Here is a 19,448-nt window from a genome sequence, read left to right on the forward strand (position 1 = left end):
TACTGTCTTTCCCATCCTACAGCGCCCTTCCTCTCTCTAGCCGAAGCCCATGCTCAAGCACAGATCTTCCGTGATGTGATATGCTATATGTTCTTCGGTTAGGGCTGTGCGAATACTCGAATAACACTCGTTTAATTCGAATCGCATTGACATTTGGATGAAAACGAGTATTCGAATCATAAAACGATTATTCAAAAAGAAATTAGAATAGCCGATTTAAATACGAATTCAGTTTCCTAAACCAACGGATAATCGTTTCCAAGGGGTTAAATTCGAATTGAAAACGAGAAATCAATTCAAAGTTCAAAGAGAGGTTTTTTTTGTAGGAATTTCAACGCGATTTTGCACTTCGTTGTATTTTTTCTCTCAAGAAACTAAGGTGGGTTAACCCATCGATTTGGGTCAAACCATGGTTTTGGGTCAGAAAACTTGGTTTGGGTTGATTTTTGGTAGTAACCACCTCTTTGTTTCTCAAGGTTAGGGTTACTTTTAACCCAAACCCTAACCCACCGAAATCGGTGGGTTAGGGTTAGAAATTGGTGGGTTAGGTTCAGCGATATAGTTTTCAACCTCTGGGTTCCTTATGGCGCTGTAGGTTTCCTCCAAATCTTGGTCAATTCTTTTGAAGGTGCGAGCGTTATAGCTGTAGATTATTCGGGGAATACCTCGTCTGGCCACAAATTTTCTAAAAGCCAAGATGAATGTCTCTGCCGACATATCCAAGTGAAGAGCACGCGTTACCGCACACGTGAAGAGTGCCACGTACACCTTTTTTACGTCTTTTCCGTCCTTGACGTATAGTGGTCCCATAAAATCCATTCCAGTTGTCTGGAACGGTGGAGTTTCCGTGATACGATCCGCAGGCAATGGCGCGGTGATCGCGTTGCCGAGTTGGCTTCGGAATTTTTTGCAAATGAAGCAATTCTTTATCCTAGATTTTACTTTCTGGCGCGCGCTGATAATCCAATATCGTTCTCTCAGTTCGGTTAGAGTTCCGTTTACTCTGTCGTGCAGGAATTTCTCATGGTAATGGTCCACGATCAAGTTCGTCAGACGGTGTTTGTTCGGTAGTATCCACGGATGCTTCTCCGCGTACGAAAAGCTTGCTTGTTGTAGGCGGCCACCTACCCGTATTAGCCCCTCATTGTCAAGAATCGGATCGAGGTTGTGAAGCTTGGATTCTTTATTGATGACTTCCTTTCGCTGTAGCTTGGCTAATTCTTCCGGAAACTGCTCTGCCTGCGCGAGTCGGATCAGGATGACTTCCGCTTTATTCAACTCTTCTGTAGTCAGCGTGCTTTTTGTTTTTACTTCGTCATTCCCCTTCTTGGTTATTAATCTTGCAATCCAAGCCATTATTCACAACAGCCTTTTAAAGCTCCCATATCTGGCCCAGTCTAAAACTTCGACAGTTGCCTTGGTTACGCAACTCAATAGCAAGGTATCATTCTCACTTCTTTCCCTTCTTAGCTCTGGGTCCGCTGCTATGGGCTTTTGGTATGCCACCTTCGGTTCGGGCCATTCGTCTTCTGGTAGGCAAAGCCAGTGAGGTCCCACCCTCCAAATCTTCAAGTTCAAGAGGTCTTGAATCGTCTGGGTTTTCTTCTCCCGATACGTGCCTCCAGTTTCTTGGTTCCGTCAAGGATTGTATTTCTTCAACTCCATTACTAACAAAAGGCTTGAAGTTTTTGGCCGATTGTTGTATCCATCCGAGAGTGATAGCAGAATCCGTAAAGAGCCGTACGGCAGGGTTGGCAAAAATTAAGTTTTTTAAAAAAAAACAAAAGTTGTGTTTTTTATTGTTTAAAACACTATTTGTTGTTTTAAACTGTTTTTTAAACAAGTAGAAAAAACAGTAAAAAACACAAAAAAAAACTAGTTTTAAACATGTTTAAAATCACTTTTCCAGTTCTAATAGTCTAAATATTAAATGTCGTGGCTCTCCATTTAAGCCACTACTGCTGCTAGCGCAGGGAACTTATTTTCACAGCCTACCTGTTTAAAAAAAAGGTCTTGGTTTGGACCGAGACAGAAAAAATAAACGATGAGAGTGACGTTTATCAATTGGCTGAAGTTCCGATATTGCAATTTTTCTTTGTTTATATTAATTTAATACTTAATCAGTATTTAATTAAATCTGCTCATTTAATTGTTAATCGATTCATTCCCGCCAATGTAATTGAAAAAATTACGTATTTACGGTTTTTCAAGAGCAAATTACATTTTCCGAAATTATTTTATGATATTAATTATTTTGAAGGAAGTACGTGTTGAGAGAATAATATTATGTGAAATATTCTACTGACTGTTTATAAAGAGCAAGAACTCCTAAAATTCAGAATTTCAAGGTGTCAGAAATTGTCCGTGTGGAATTAGAACCAGGGACAACTTGAACCCAAAGCGAGTATCATACACCTAGACCAACGGACTACGAAAACGTATTGAGAAGAAAACACCAAAATCAAAAATTCCTCAATTTATAGGCCTAATATAAAGCTGTAAGACTGGACCCTTCGGGTTTTGAACCCGGTACCACTCGCATCCAGTGCGAGTATCATACCTCTAGACTAATGGACCACGAACACGTACTGCGAAGTCAACCGCGAAAATCAAGAGCTCCTAAAATTTAGGATTTGAGGATCTAAGAAAGGGTCGTTGCCAGGATTCGCCATAATTTTGTTAAAAACACGATTAAAATTAGATTTTCCGAAAATATTTTGTCATAAAATTAATTATTTAGAAGGGAGTACGTGTTGAGAGATACCAATATTGAATATCTGAAATATTCTACTGACTGTTTAAAAAGAGCAAGCGATCTTTTTAAAAAATAATGTAATTTTTTATACAGCGGATGCAAAATGAGTGTGATGCGTGAATTTATACATTTAACCTCTAATGTCTAAATGCTTGATTTCTTTTGTGGCCACTATTAAGGAATTTCCGCTTCCGTACTTCAGAGTTTCTTGGTCAGAACTCATCATACATTTGAAACATCACCCCCCTTACTACTTTGTAGGCGCTTCATGTTTTCCGTTTACGGATTAAGCGTATTAATTTTAGCACTGTTAAGGGCCTGGCTTTATATATTACGCGTAATCACTTAAGAACAGTAAAATGTACCAACAGTGTAGAGAAACCACATAGGAGAAACGTTGTTGCTTTGTTTTAAGTAGACGACAAAATAAGTTATGCTTAATCATATTTTTTGAATATCAGTCTTCAATACAGATTGGTAACGAATAAATCAACTGATAGGGTTTCCAAAAAAATAAACACCCATATGAAACAGACGAGTTATTGCAAGGTTTTGACTGAATCTTATTATTTCTGTTATATAATCTTTTCGCTCATTTTCAAATAAAAAGAGTTGAAAATATTCGAAATTTCTCTCCATAAAAAAACGTGTTTTAAACTTTTTGCTTAAAACGTTTCAAACAAATTTTTGCTTTTTTAATGGCTGTTTAAAACAAGAGTTTAAAACAAATAGTTTAAAACTTGCCAACCCTGCCCGGCTATTCGCAAGCAGATGAGCTGGCGATCGAATACAGAGAGAATACAATTTTTCAGAAATTCACATTGAACCATTTCGTTGGGTTTTCGCATTTATCTGCCATTTCCACGGCAGACTGTTTAACGCAAAATCCATCTTTCAAAATCTTTGCACTGCTATACTTGACTTTGCATTCGTAATAGCATAAGTAACATAATAACCATAAGTATGACAATTAGCCAAAACTAACTATAAACCTATTTTCGGACCTTTTACTTCATCATAAGTTCGCGCCCAGCAAAGAGACCACTAGCGGTGGAAAATGAAGAGACTTCCGCCCATATCAAAAATCCGGTTCAGAGGTTTAAAGAGACGCCATTGAGATTTGAGTCAACGGTCCTAAGCCTTGGTTATATAGTTGATTTGTATTGACTTTTTACCGACTTTAGCGCGGCCACATTACGAAGTTAAAAATTGCATTGGGTAGGTTTAGTTACCGAATATTTAGACTTCAAAAGGCTTATCATTTTTGGTGCTGAAATATCCGACTTATGGCAATCTCAAAGTCAAACATACAAACACAATAAATAGCAGACGAGCTATTTCAGACACGTTCAAGGAGATGGTTTATTGTGATTGGCTAAAATTGTAGAACTATGTCATTCGCCAAAGACCAGCATGAAATACTCGACGGGGTTGCAAGTCCTGGCCTGATGTAAGTGAAAGTGTCAGTGTTGATTATAGGTTTCATTTTGAAATTTGCATGATTACAATAGGAAGTGTCATACTTATGTTTATAATGTTACTTATGGTAATAGCAACACTACCATGAGTTTATTCATTTCAAACCTGAATATGAAAATATTAGTTCTTTCCTTTTGCGGTACTTAGCTTCTACAAATGTATAAAAAATTGTGCCATGCCATGAGAAATCGTTTCTAACTTTTGTTTGAAACTTTATTGTTGTAAATTTTATAAAACAGAAGCGATAGATAGGGAAATAGGGTTATGACCCTGATCATGCCATAAGCTATAACATAAATCATTATGATGGTATCTGACGTACCTATGCTACGAACCCTTTCGACGTTAAACAAGATGACCCTGTCATATTACACTTTATCGCCCTCTAGTGACAAGAATTAGTATTACTACACTCTAAGAAAAGAAGGTTCTACTTTGCCGAGAAAAGGGTTCTTAACGCTTGTCCCCTATTTTTAACCCTTTTTTTTGATCAACATAGAACTTTTTGATATGGGTTCTCTATAAAGCCATAAGGAGTTCATCTGCGATCCGAGCTGGGGTTTTTCTTTGAACCAAGTTAGTTTCTTTTGGAACCGTATTAGGTTCCTCCCTGAATCATGTGGCGTGTGCTTCAGAACCTTGTTCAGTTATAATCGGAACCATGTGTAGTTTGACTGAGAATCGTGTCGAGTTAGCCTAAGAACCCTGTTTCGTACGGCTAAGAACCGTATTGATATAGTCCCAGAACTCCATGTACTTTGACTCTGAACCGTGTTGAGATCACATAAGAACCGTGTTGCAGTCAACCCAGAACCCGTGTTAGTGGGGTTACAATTGTATTGCCGCTTGCATTGTTTGTAAAAAGCAATTTTTGACTTGGAACGTATAAAATGGACCTTGCTCAGCAAGAAATTAATTTTTGACAAGTTTCTAGGGCCGTATTATGGGAGCGAGAGGGGGAGGAATTTTACCCTACCCAAAGTGTGGTTTTTATTTTATATCTAAATAACTATTCAAGATAAAAACATCAACGGCAATATGATTTGAATGATTAGAGAAAATGCCTGAAATGTGTTCAAGAATGCAGTGGCGTTAGTTTGGGGAAGGCAGCAATTTGTTTCCACCCCCACGTCTTACCATATTCATAAATAGTCAATCATTGCTAACTTTTTCTTTTTGTTTTCCGTTTGCAAATTAAAATAATATAAATTAAACCTAAGGTGGGGTGGCGTAGCGGTTTGCGCTTTCGCCTCGCAGCAAGAGGATCCCGGGTTCGATCCCGAACTGTGGCACCGGGTGAAACTCTGGGAACAAATACGTCTGCGTAGACTTTGCAAGTTCTCTCCCCGCTTGTTAAAAAGGAGTTTTCCTTCGCAGTCTATCCCGGTTTCTCCTTTCCATCAAAACTTGCAGAGGCTAACGGTAATAGTTAGTATAGGGCGCTGTCGGTTAGCTGTGGCATAGAGGCTACCCACCACCCCTCTATGCATTGTAAAGGGACCCACCTGTAAACAATGCATAGGGGCTAGCCACCATCCCTCTATGCATTGTAAAGGGACCCACCTAAAACAATGCATAGGGGCTAGCCACCATCCCTCTATGCATTGTAAAGGGACCCACCTGTAAACAAGCCAAAGGCTTAGTGTGGAAATCCCTTCATAGGCAAAGCTTAGATTATTATTATTATTATTATTATGTTTATCGCGATAAGCTTCAACTGCGAGCCCATGTTGGCTGTAGTTACTTCATGTACTAGTTCCTTTTCTTCTTTTTGACATAAAATACAAAGTTCTTTATTAAATCCTTCGATTCTAATTTGCACGTTTTGTTGTCAATTTTGATGTACCAGGTTGCCCTAGAGAAAATAACTCCGCTTGTACTACATGAACCCGAGAAAAACGAAGTCATTCTCAAACTGTAGATAAAAGATCTTACCGTTTTGAACTGCTGAATCGTTGACCGCTTTGGCATCTTCGTATTTCTTTTGAGCTCTTAAGATCTTCTGTTTGGTAGTTAGCTCTTGATAACAATTCCTATGATAACTAACACCCATTTCTAACGGTATCGTTCCTTTCAACCGAATTCCCAATGGACCGAAATCCCATTCGACCGAATATCCCGCAATGATTTTAGATTTCCAGCCCAATGGCTATATTCTCGATGGACCGAAATCCCAATCGTCCGAATATGTCCCTAAAAAATACATGAATATAACTTGAAACACTGTAGCCGTCAGCGATTCGGTGGTGTAGTGGATACGATGTTGGACTGCGAAGCGATAGGTTGTTGGTTCGAATCTCCGTGTTTCGTGATACTAATAAAAACGCTCACTTTCATTCCTTTCAAGGCAAGAGATATATAGAATTAATAAACAAATTGTGTTTAAAATGAAGTACAGTCTTAATGGTAGTTCCATCAATGTCTTTAAATTTTAAATTAAAATTTTAATATTTTGGTTTCGGCTGGGTTAGGTTAGGTTAGGTTAGGTTAGGTTAGGTTAGCTTAGGTTAGGTTAGGTTAGGTTAGCTTTGGTTAGGTTAGCTTAGCTTAGGTTAGGTTAGCTTAGGTTAGTTTAGGTTTGGTTTGGTTTGGTTCCAATAATTCGTTGACACCTTTTCCAAAATATGCTCCTTTTAATTAGCTACCACCTTTTCCAAAATATTCTCCCTTTAAATAGCTACCACCTTTTCCAAAACATTCTCCTATTAATTAACAGCCACCTTTTCCAAAAGATTTTCCTATTAATTAACAGCCACCTTTTCCAAAAGATTTTCCTATTAATTAGCTGCCACCTTTTTAAAATATTTTCCTATTAATTATTAACGTATCTTTCCGCATTTCTGGTGGACAAGTACCACAGGCGACGCGTAAGGACTAACGGAGGGATTCACGATTCCGTCGCGGATCATTTCGTGAAGATGATCTTCAATTATCCGTTTTTTCTCGTCACTAACACGATACGCGCTTTGACTAACGGGAACATCCCCGCATAACAGTCGGTTAAAGGTCGAATAGTCGGTTTACGGTCCAGTCAGCTGTACCATGCTTATTCCGACACTTTTCCGACTCATGAAGCCGACTACTTCTTTTAGTTGGCAATGCCGACATCTATCTGACAGTTGGAACAGAGATGGTTTAAAGTAGGCTTGCCTACCGTCTAGAAAATTCCAACTTATTTTTGCCAATTGATTACCGACTCTCTCGCGCTAGTCGGTATTGTGACGTTTAAAAAGAGTAAAATTAAAAGCAAAGTTATGCTTAGGCCGTTTAGTAACCGACATTTATCCGACAGTTGGAACTGTGGTGGTTTGAAGTAGGCTTGCCTACCATCTAGAAAATTCCAACACATTTTTTGCCAATTGATGACCAACTCCCTCGCGCTAGTCGTTATTGTGACGTTTAAGAAGAGTAAAATTAAAAGCAAAGTTATTCTTAGGCCGTTTAGTAACCGACATTTATCCGACAGTTGCAACTGTGGTGGTTTGAAGTAGGCTTGCCTACCGTCCAAAACATGTAACCCATTTTTGCCAATTGATTACCAACTCCTTCCCGCTAGTCGGTATGGTCACGTTTTAAAAGAGTAAAATGAAACCATGCACGTCATCATCGAAGAGGTCGCTGCTAGTGCGAAAGCAAGTTAGCCTTTCCAGTATCTCTGACAGGGCTGGGTCGTTAGAATGTTTAAACGAGATTTTTGTGGTCGAAAATGATTAGTTATAGGCTTGCTAACTTTTAATTTCATCGCTAAGGTTCTTTGTCACACTATATAAACTAGAAACGTCTTCGTTTGTCACGTAAGGTTTGAATTTTGTTATTGAATTATCAATTTATCTACCTCTTAGAGCCAGTTTTATGCATAAGCCTTTGCTTTTTAACCTAGCTTCATATCTGCTGGGAACCACACCCATAGAAAGTGAAACCAAAACTTAAACGTTTATGTATACCTTCAGTTTCTTTGTTTGAATATAAAAGAAGCAAGTGTTTTGGGGCGCTTGGAGTTCAAAAACCTTATGTATTAAGTATTTTAAAGATTTTTGGTTGTGAAAATAATACTGAATTCCAAAATAGATCTCAATTTGTTTTAATTTGAGAATTTTTATGCGGTTTCAAACATTTTAAGAGAAAAATGTGTCAAGTAAAACCCTTTAGAGTTGTATGTTTTTCTTTTTCCTTAAAAAATCTGTAAGTGTATATTTTTCATAAAGTTCTTTGTAATTTAAGAGATAGTAACTGGCCACATCGAAGATATTAACAATGAATATTATTAAATGCTTTAATTGATGTAAATATTATACTCGCCCTGAAAAATTTTACTTTTTGTTAAAAGCAATTAGCTAGGCAGCTAATATTTCCATTCGACTAGTCGTGTCATATCGAATACATTGTTTAATATTTGAAATGGTTATAATTGACCTGCATGTTACTTGAAATATTCTAAGTACAAATTCTTAAGTGTTGTTCATTGAAAATGTATTAAAGAAATTTCAATACTAGGTATCAGTATCCTTTACTATAAGCGAATGAAGCCTCGAGTTAAGGCTTGATCGTGGCAAAAGCGTCGTACCTCTTGCTGACAGGCGGTTAAGTCGACTCTCAAACATGCTGGATGAGGGTCGTATTTCATTCGTGTCGTATCAGTCGGTAAACCAGTGGGCCGTCGTCCCACCGGGCGGACACTTCGACTCTCAAACCCTTACTCTACCAGCCCTTTACCGACGATTTACCGTTCCTATACTAAAAAGCCGCGGAATCGTCGGATTGAGCGCGGCTTTAGGTAGGCATAATGACGCCGACATATAGTCGGCCAACAGTCGTTTTATAGTAGCCTCAAAACAGTAGGAAAACTGGCGGGCCGTCGTCCCTCCAGGCGGACATTTCGACTTTCGAACCATTACTCTCCCGACTTATAAGTGACTTTTAACCAACTCGTCGGTAACACACAAAGCCGACCATGTAGGCCCTACGTCGGCAGTGCTACTAGGGGCGTACATCGCGAGCATTACCGCGATGAATCAGAACCTACGCGTTCCGTACACTGACTCTGAACTTGTTGGTATTTGTAAGAGAAATATCCTCCCCGAAATACGCATCCATGTCGTCAACGACAACATAAGGACAATGCGCAGTTTTATAAAGAAGGGCCGCGTAACAGAAGAAATTTTACGAGCGACCCCCTCTAGCTCATTGTATCCTAGAGACAGTGCAAAGTCTATCTCGCGTGAATCCAGTGGGAGAAGAAATTCTCCCACCGCCGTGTTTTTTACTAAACGTTTTTTGTGGAATTAATTCGACAATAACAAATAGCTGCCAACACTTTTGTTCGGTGTGCTGCGTATTTTTACGTATCCTATTTATACAGTATTTCATAATCACACTAAGATGGTTTTTAGATTAATAATTAATTCAAGTTTCACTTTAATGTTTTGATAAATAAATTTCTTTATAATTTATCGCTTCTTACCGATATTGTTTCAACTTGTTTCTTAATTAACAGGTACGTAATTACATTTTTATATTTAGATAAGACCATTCCATTAATTACAAGCAGAGAAACCAATACACCGTCGCGCCAATAGACCTTTTCACACTTAGAGCAAGGGTGAAAAGGAGGTAAAATTCTCGAGAGGTGAGCATGCACAGAAAGAATGTTTGTTGCCAGTCGTTTTTATATAACCATTGCTTTTACCTTACTAGTTAGGCATTCGAGTTTATTTTTATAAGACAGTGTTGTATTAATGGTTGTAAAAGTATAAATAAAACTTCCTAGGTGAAATTTTATCTAATTCAATTGATAGACGTAAAATTGCGGTAGTTTATAATATTCTACAGACCAAATTGGGCGCCAAGGCTTACGAGCGTGTTAAACGCGGGGTAACACAGCGCTTTCGGCACATCGGTGATATCCGCCGATGAAGCGATGATCCCATACGGTCGCCGAGGCTTAGTGAGTTTTAACCAATTATTTTCATTGCACCGTTTCCATTACAACTTAAAAACTGTCTGTTTCTTAACATGGTTTTAATTTTACTCTCTCAGTTTAAATACTAGGCATTTTATTTTAATATTAAAATACAAAACGTTCTAAAACACGTCCATCGTAGTTTATTTTACACGTTAACTCCATTGAAGCGTAAAACTCATGGCAACAAACTTGCAACTGCTCATGCGCGGCCATAAGTGTCAAAAGGTCTATTTTCAAGCTAGTAGGACAACTCTCCGCGTTTTGGGCTAACTTTTATTAATGATATATAAAAGCGCAGGAAGTAAATAAAAAATAGGTACAAATGGCTCTCTTTTTTCTAAGCAAACATGGCGTTTGAAATTTAGAACCAGGAATACATGGATTTCATCTATTTGGAATGTTTAAGGACCATTTTCATGACCTTTCTGCTTGAAATATAGTTTTCTAATTATTTGAACTAAAAATCACGTGACATTAACGTCAATTAAACTTTGCGTTGCTTTAATTGAATGAAAGGGTGTTTCCAAGAGAACCACTATTTCACGTTCCGTTGATGGGGCAGAAACTTACTAACAGTTAGAAAATCTATACTTACATCTAATTTAATTGCTGCGCGCTTATTGAGCCCTGCTCTACCAGAAATAGTTTCGTTCAACTCCTGAAGGGCACTCACTGGGTCGTTATAGCTTACGTATTTCCATCTATATTAAGTTGAGAAAATTTTTTAAAGTACAGGTGTGGAAATGTAACATTCAGGAATAGTAAATCTTGATTGAACTCGTCATTAAATTGAATAGTTTTTTAGATTATTGGGCTCGAAATCTCAACACATAAATTATATTTATTTTAATGGAATATAATTTACAAATATTTTAAGAATTCGAAACAAGGTAGATATTTACAAAAGAAAAATTGGGAAGCCTTCACATGAGCGGTTACCGTATGAGCGGATTCCATAATAGCGACCCTCATAACAGCGGTTTCCGAAATGGCAGTTTACCCGTTAAAGCAATTACCGATACAGCGGTTCTCGTAAACTCGGCGTACCGTTACAGCAGTTCTCTAGATACGTTAAAACAGGGCTGCGAAAAACTATATTTGTTTATTATGGTGCAGGCTGGGTTATATGAACTCAAATAGAACTAGGTCAAATATGGATAATTAGGTTAAGTTAAAGTTGATTATTTAATCTAAATAGTATTAGGCCAGGGACCCTATTCTCTAAGGATCTAAATCATTTGGATGAGAATCCAAATCTAAACGTTTGGATCGGTTCCATTTGGATAAGGCGCTTAAAACCGTATTCTCTAACCCAAATCCAAGTCGACATTTGGATCTCCCGCCAAACCTTTATCCAAACCAAATGTACGTCACTTCCTCTTTCATTACGTAATTTTACTTACTGTTTATTGGTCAATTCTTTTGCAGCGTTTAATATAAAAGTAAAATGTTTTTAAGCCTTGGATTTTTGCATGTTAAATTGTATTAATTTTTTAAAATTAAGAAACCTCTTAATTTGATAGTTTAAGCTCATTAGGCCTAATTAATATTAAGTGGGAAATTAATTTGAATGAAAAATAAGTGGATATCTTTTATTAATTGAGAAATAATGCACACATTTTTACATTTGAATTTTAGAAGCTAATTAATTATTTATTTTGTGTATATAAAATTCAGCGTTAATTTCACTAAGGCAATAAATTAATTACCAACGAGGAATTAACTAGTACATATTTTTAATAGTAGAATTTAATTGTTTCAAAACTAATAAGGTTTTGAACCGGTTTTTGTAATTTAGTTAATAAAATTTGTGATTGTCGATTGGTCAATATTGTAAATTAACCAATGGTGGAATCAATTTTTTAAACTCAATGAAACTGAAATATCAATGAATAATCTACTGAAAGAGGTATCAACCTACTTTTTTTCAAAATAAGGTGAATAAGGTTTAGATGGCTTGCTGCTTCAAACAAGATTTTTAATCATCAAGAGAATATTTTGTTAATTTTAGTCAAATATAGATAATCGGTAATCGAGTTGATATGAATAAAGCCGGTTTTGCTCATGTCTATTTTAAACTTTAATCACAGATTTTGCTTACCATTTTACAAGCATAATAAACACTACTGAAGGACGCAAATCTATCTATGATCGGTAACAGTGACCAATATAGCAATTTGCCCAATTAATCGGTTTGAACTTCATTTGCACATTTCTATTCGTTAATTTGAAATGTTGCGAGAGAAATTTGAATCGAATATAAGTAGATATCTCTTTCAGTAGATAGTTTTTGATGTTGATATTTAAGATTCATGGAGTTAAAAAAAATTAGTATCAGTATTTCAATTAAGCTTTGATATCAACATCGGTTAATTTACGATATGGTAGTCTGTTTATAGGATTAAATCGTTACTTTAAGTGTCACTAGACAGTATCTCCCTCCAAAATCGAGAGTTAGTAACTTTATAACCATCTCCTAGTCACAAGATATCCGAGGGTCAATTTCTTATATCATTGACATGTGATAATCTGACGAAGGCTTACTATAGCTGTCAACTTTTGGCAAGGCCTAATACCATGGAGCTAATACCGTTTTGCTTGACTTTCGCGGTCAAATTCCTTTTAAAGCATAGATCATATAGTATCCACCCTTGATTTTCATTACGTAACACACGTTGGATTCGTAAACCTCGACGCGCACCACGATTAGAAACATTAAAATGCAAAAACAACATACTGACCGCATACATTTTCAGTAAATAACACTTCTCACTACAGCTGTTTTCCACAGTTTTCGGGGCTGAAGCGAGACGGTGATAAAGAAAAATTCTCCGGAGGGGGGGGGGGTAGGTTCGAGGGAACGAAATTCAAATGCAAGGCGCGTCCCTTGAATTCGTAAATACCGACGGTTAACGCAATTATAATATTGAAATCTTATACAATTAAGTTAAATTTAAGAAAACAAAGCACTACTTTCAAAGTCTAAACTTTAAAAATACGACGATAAGAGAAGGCGAAGTAACGGGCAACGAGAGGCAAACATTTAAATGGCAAAAATTAACGGTAAGCCAAGGCTTAGCGCAATTTCACCGCCTTAAAAAAAGGGCCAAGTTTAGACATTGATTAAGGGACAATAAAAAGGTGGAAAATTATGATATTAGGCTTATATTAAAGCTTGAAACCTACTTTATATTATATTTAAAATCCATCCATAAGCAAATCCTCAAAAAATATGAAAATGACCACGAAAAAGTACCCACTCTCAAATTTTTTCCCCTTAAAAAAAATGGCGGCCACAAACGGGGTGGAAATTAGGAAAAGAGCTATCCAAATGACGATTTGGCCGGCCATTTGGCTTGCCAAATGTTTGGATAGGGTTTGAACCAAATGAAAAGGGATTTGGAGTTACAGAATACGGATTAGTGTCATTTGGGGATAAGCCGACCCCAAATCCAAATCATTTGGATTAGGAACGATCCAAATGTGGTTAGAGAGGGTCCCTGGTCCAGTTAAAAATTAAATCGGAGGGGATCAATGGTCCTCGGGACCACTAAGATAATTCAAGGGTAACTAGAGTCCAAACATTAATTCTAATAGTTTAATTATCCACTTCTCTAGTTTAGCAGACGGCGTGCCCTGGTCCATGGTCATTGTGAAATGGACCAGGTTATTTAGTCCAGTTTAAAAAAACCTTGTTTCCCACCCTGGTCCGCCATGCGAGACTGCGCAGTACGAATTTACTTTCGTCATCGCGAAAATTCTCCCCAGAAAAGAGCCATCTAACGGTAACTAAGCGCAAATTCAAGATGCAAATAAAAAATACTTCTGTTGTACATTTCCAGGCCTAGTATTAGAGAAGGCAGTGGCTATTATGTTGCCAAGATCTTCAGGACGTAACGATCATTGAATGTTAGGGCTAATTAAATGTACGTCTTTGTTAATTTTTGACTCGATACCACGAACTGCTAATGATACCGTAGGCACTGATAGTGAAACGTTAGAGAAGCACTTTGAGAAAATGAGACAAATTGGTAATCAAAACTTTGGAACGGAAATCAATTTTAAAATATATTACTATAATGAAAACATACCCCTTCAAAGTAATAGCTGGGATTGTGGTTTGTACGTACTCATATATTTTACTATATTTTAAGAAAGAAACGTCCGGGAAATTGGCACACCCTTGAAACAAACAAGGGTCGTAGATGGATTTATCACATGGTTGAAAAATATAACCAGTGCACTACACAAATACCAGAAAATCAACTATAAATTGACTTAACTTTGTTGACATAAATAACTGTAAAGCACTGCAGTTGAAAAGTTTCTAAAACACTAAGATGAAGGTAATTTCTCTGAAACAAGAAATTGTAAAACCAAAAATTAAAATGTAGCTGCCAAACTAATAAATACGCATGACTGGCATTTTAATCATATAAGACTTCATAAAGCAACAGGCGGCGACAATGACTTGACTACCACGCAGGCTTTAAAAGTTGAAAAAGTATGGAGAGTAAAGATATGCCCTTTCCTTACAAGGAATTTGTTCATTCAATTAGTTTGGCAAGAAAGTATGACAAATGGTACCGGAGAGGGCAAAAGAAGCCAATTTCATATATGAGATGATATTTTTTCCACCTTTCTTTCAGTTAGCCACGTGAAACCCCTGAAATGGTTAATTTTGTTTTATTAACATTTTTTGTTCCATCGTTTTCTAACTGTAATATTATTATTATATTACGTATTTTTGTTTCATCTAGTTTTATTTTAATTTACTTGATTTTTTTTAAAGTTTCAGTTTTTATATTAATTGTTGCACTTATTCGTGGCTGTCACATGAAATACTTAACTCATTAAGTAAGGTCAATGACATCATTATGCTAAGCAACTTAGTTTGCAAAAGGTCTAGACGAGAAATGGGGTGAAAGTAAGCAGTAGAATAGGTATAGTTAAGAAATAACTTTGTAACGCTTGACTGTATAAAATATTTCTTATTGTGGTATTTATTAGTAATTAACACTGTCATAGCAACCAAATATTAAGGTCTCTTTTCGAAACATGTTTTTGTTACTTGTAAGACTCCATAATTTTTTACAACCAAAGAAGTTAAAAGACATTAAAAACGAGCTGTGAAACATTTACGCTGATGCTTCAAAGTTAATAAAAACCACACCAGAAGTGAAGACCAATGAAAGTGTGCCTGAATCAGTTGACTGCTCATCGATTACGCATATTATTTTGTGGTTATATGATTATTTCATTAAATTATTGTTTTGTTGCTATATGACGGTAATTCATTATGAAATGCTCCTTTAATAAATTGTAATCATTTGAATTGAAACTGATTGTATTAAAATTAAATCTTAAAAAAAGCAGTTTGTTGTGTAAATTTTTCATGCCTTATTTATCGTTATAACCATAAAAAATAGATTATGGTTAAAATGAATGTCTAGTAAATTTTGGAGATTCGTCGGTACAATTTTCAACGGAAGATGCCGTATTTTGGGTAAGTTAGCCAAAAATTCGAAACTATATTTAAAAAAATTTATATATATATAATAATTTATGTATAAAATAGATTTAATTTTAGAAGCAGGAATGGAGAACAGAGTAATCTGGGCGCTTGACAAAGTCCAGAGTAGACGCCCGGGACTGGGTGGGGGCGGTTATGATAGAATAGGCGGGTCATAACGACAGAGGTAAAAAGGAATTAAGTATTTTTCGTCGTGCCCGTCAGCAACGTCATCAGAACGTTGTTAAAGTGAGCCAATTAGATAATTTAAAATTTTCGTTACGTCATGGAGGAAGGTCCTCTGCACTGGGCTATGAGTGGGACAGAAAATACTAACCGTTCTCCTTTCCTGCTTCTAAAATTACATTTATCCCTTGTAAAATAATTGGCTTTTTCGAGGAAAAATTTCATGAACGAAATCCAATGGCCTCCTGTAGTGGTATGTTCTCATTTTCCACAATCCCATAATCCCCAAAAGGAATATTTTGCCCAAAAGATTTTTTTTCCCATTTCGCCCAAGCCCGGAAGTTGGAATCAAATTTTAGCCTATATAAATTAAAAAGACCAAGAAAAAATTAGCCTTGTTGGGTTGAGTTAGGGTGGGTTAGGTTAGGTTAGGTCAGGTAATTTTAGGATAGGTTGGGTAAGGCTAGGTTTGGTCGGGTTAGGTTAGGTTAGATTGGGTTGGGTTAGGTTACGTTAGGTTGGGTTGGGTTTCGTCGCGTTAGGTTAAGTTACGTTGGTTTAGGTTAGGTTGGGTTAGGCTATGTTAGATCAGGTTATTTTAGGTTAGGTCGGGTTGGGTTAGGTTTGGTTAGGTTAGGTTGGGTTAGGTTAGGTTAGGTTGGGTTAGGTTAGGTTAGGTCGGTTTTGGTTGGGTTGAGTTGGGTTGGGTTGTAATCATTTAGTATGCTTTTTACCTCTCCGAGTGACGTATGTCACGGAGAGGTTCTGTAACGATCGTGTGTGTCTGTTTGTGTGTGTGTCTGTTGTTACACCCACGTGACCGCGTTCGCAGTTTCCAAATCGGAGCAAACGTGTTCGCCATTTCCGAACTGCTTTCACAGTCACGGAAATGGCTCCTCTACTTGAGTTTTCACACCACCATCTTCTGGTCTTTGTCCATCCCACACGGACACCAGTCTGTACTTACTGGCTTCTAATCACCACCATCTTTTTGTCTTCGTCCATCCCACATGGACACCAGTCTGTATATACTGGCTTCTAATCACCACCATCTTCTGGTCTTCGTCCATTCCACTTGGACACCAGTCCGTACATACTGGCTTCTAATCACCACCATCTTCTGGTCTTGGTCCATCCCACTTGGACACCAGTCTGTACATACTGGGTTCTAAACACCACCATCTACTGGTCTTCCGTCTATTCCACATAGACACCAATCTGTCTCATTGGCTTCTAACTCCATCGTCATCGTTTGTTTAAGACATTCGCGGCGATCAGCTAGGGTTACGAGAAACGTCTAGCCTCCCTAGGGTGGGTTGTCCACCAAAGGTTTTCGCAATTGCGGTTGTTCTTGCTTTTAGCTGTAGTTCGACACCCTTATATACTACCTATTTGGGTAAGGCGAAGCAACCGGCGTATGCCTCATTTCAAACGCCAATATTAGTCAAATCTCTCAAGAATGTTTAATTGTTCTTTATCAAAACGATGTAACGCTCAATAAGGCAAACAACTGACGAAGAAAATATTTAATATTAATTATATTTATTTTAATATTTAAGATAATCTTGTTTCTCAACTCAAAATTAATACGGAAAGAGTTAAAAAGCAGTCTTTGTTTTTGTCTGTGTGTGTCGGTCCATTGTTACACTAGTGCGTCGCGTTAGCAGTTAGCCTTGTGTTGATGTGTTAAGAAATCATACAGAACCTTAATATTCCCTTTTTCCATAATATAAAGTGAATATGTGGAAGCATTTTTCGTAATTATGATGCATTTAGTACTTTTGTAGCTTTAAAGCTCTGTTTCATTTTGATATTCCGAAGATTTTTTTTAATATTGTTATTTGAAATGGCTGTTTATATATTGCTTAAGCTATACTACATCTGTATATAGAATAATCCTTGGTTTAGTGGTTTCATGAAGAAAACTAAGACCTAGACTCTGGCGGGTATAACAAGTATTATGCGCAATAGGCTTAGTGAAACAAAGAGTAAATAATTGAGGCCTGGGGTGAATAAAACTTTTGGCTTTGATTTTCGTGTCTGTAATGAAGAGACATCAACGGTTCAAAGTGAGCCGAAAGTTAAATACACTCTTGAATAATCAGGTTAAGATTTTATAATGGAAGAAAAGATCATGTTGGCAATTAGATTAGTAAAGGGGCTAATGGTAAACGGGTAGTAGCTACAGACAGACTTATTATTCTCTTTATGGTGCGCATTGACTATTAGTGCGTCTAGCTACAATTTAGCTTTGGTGTTATTTAACGTTAACATTCAAGTTGGCAAACTAAGAATATTGTTGAGGTGAGACGAGACGATAGAGTTTACACTGCAAACCAGTTGTGAATGTAGATATCAGAATATAGGGTAATCAGCTGAAGCGTAGACTTCATTTCCTGTTCTTTTCCCCATTGACTGATTTCCATGTGTCCAAGATTTATCCTTATTGGATGTAAAATGTCGTCTGCTTTACTGTACATTCGCTATGTTTGGAATACTGCTTCAATATTTCGTAAATTTTTACTTCTAGGTAAATAAGTTTGTAGTAGTACACCTCTTGACTCGGAGAGGTAATATTTTGGTTTTCCCAACTTGTATTGCGTTACTTTAGATGTACAGTGAAATACGCGCCGAGCTTATTAAAGCAGTGGAATGCACGGTTCGAGAGGATATTGTAACGGGAATTAATAGCCAATGTTTCTGTTTTGGGGGAAAAATATTTTGGGAAAAATGAGTTTGGGAGAAATGGGAATTGGGGAAACAGTTTTTGGGTGAAATAGGGGAGAATCCCTGTTGTTTTAAGGTATTAGTTATTTACTATGTTTTATTTTCAGCTTTCTAGTTGGAGGACACTTTAAAGGAAATTGCCAAAATTTAATTAAAAAAATATTTTAACTTGCAAATTAAAACTATTAAAGAATATATCTGGTTTGGAATTACTTTAAATAAAGAAAAAACTAAATATTTTTTGGAAACTTTCATCAAAACTTCTACATTCGAAAGAAAAAAACTAAATATTTTTTCAAAAGTTTCATCAATTAGCAAAATTCTTTCAAAAACGTTTAAACTTTTCATTTAACGTTGTTCGTACCTGTTATAATAATAATACAAAAATATATTGAACTATTATTTAAATAAGAAATGACATACAATCATGTTTACTATAAGTTATCGAAATGGGCAGCTAACGATTTTGACCCTAAAACGTCACCCCTTTCTATCTCATACTGAAGTTTCATCCCCCCTAACGGTTGGAAACAGTATTCTACACGCAAAAATGCCAAGCAGAGGGGGGCTGCGTGACCTCAGACTACCTCTTCCCCGTAGCCAGTTGTTACCACCCTATAGACTAAAAACTATACAAAAAGCTTAATGACATTTAAAAAAACCAAGAATTCGGTATAAAAATTAAAGTTTTATAAAAGTACAAACAATATAAAATAAAGGAGATGAAAGCGGGGTCAAAAAAACATCCGTCCCCACCGTACGTGTAATGGATGCACACGTTGTGCCGTAATATTTAAAACAATTTTGACAAGTCGTAAGGGAACCTC

At 36.8% G+C, this 19,448-nt stretch overlaps 1 protein-coding gene across 1 annotated transcript; it reads right to left on the bottom strand.

The window, feature by feature from the left end:
* Nucleotides 1–501: 501 nt before the first annotated feature.
* Nucleotides 502–1,356, bottom strand: LOC149694770 (uncharacterized). Its single transcript, XM_089867473.1, has one exon. The coding sequence runs from the start codon at nt 1,354–1,356 to the stop codon at nt 502–504; it is 855 nt and encodes a 284-aa protein (XP_089723599.1).
* Between the last annotated feature and the right edge of the window lie 18,092 nt (nt 1,357–19,448).

The sequence above is a fragment of the Phalangium opilio genome, unplaced genomic scaffold (assembly GCF_054372755.1).
Source record: "Phalangium opilio isolate 3A_F unplaced genomic scaffold, DU_Popi_V2 ptg000022l_1, whole genome shotgun sequence".
Lineage (NCBI taxonomy): Eukaryota > Metazoa > Arthropoda > Arachnida > Opiliones > Phalangiidae > Phalangium > Phalangium opilio.

What these genes read in the sequence shown, in the direction of transcription:
- LOC149694770 (XM_089867473.1), bottom strand. Translation starts at nt 1,356, where the DNA reads ATGGCTTGGATTGCAAGATTAATAACCAAGAAGGGGAATGACGAAGTA.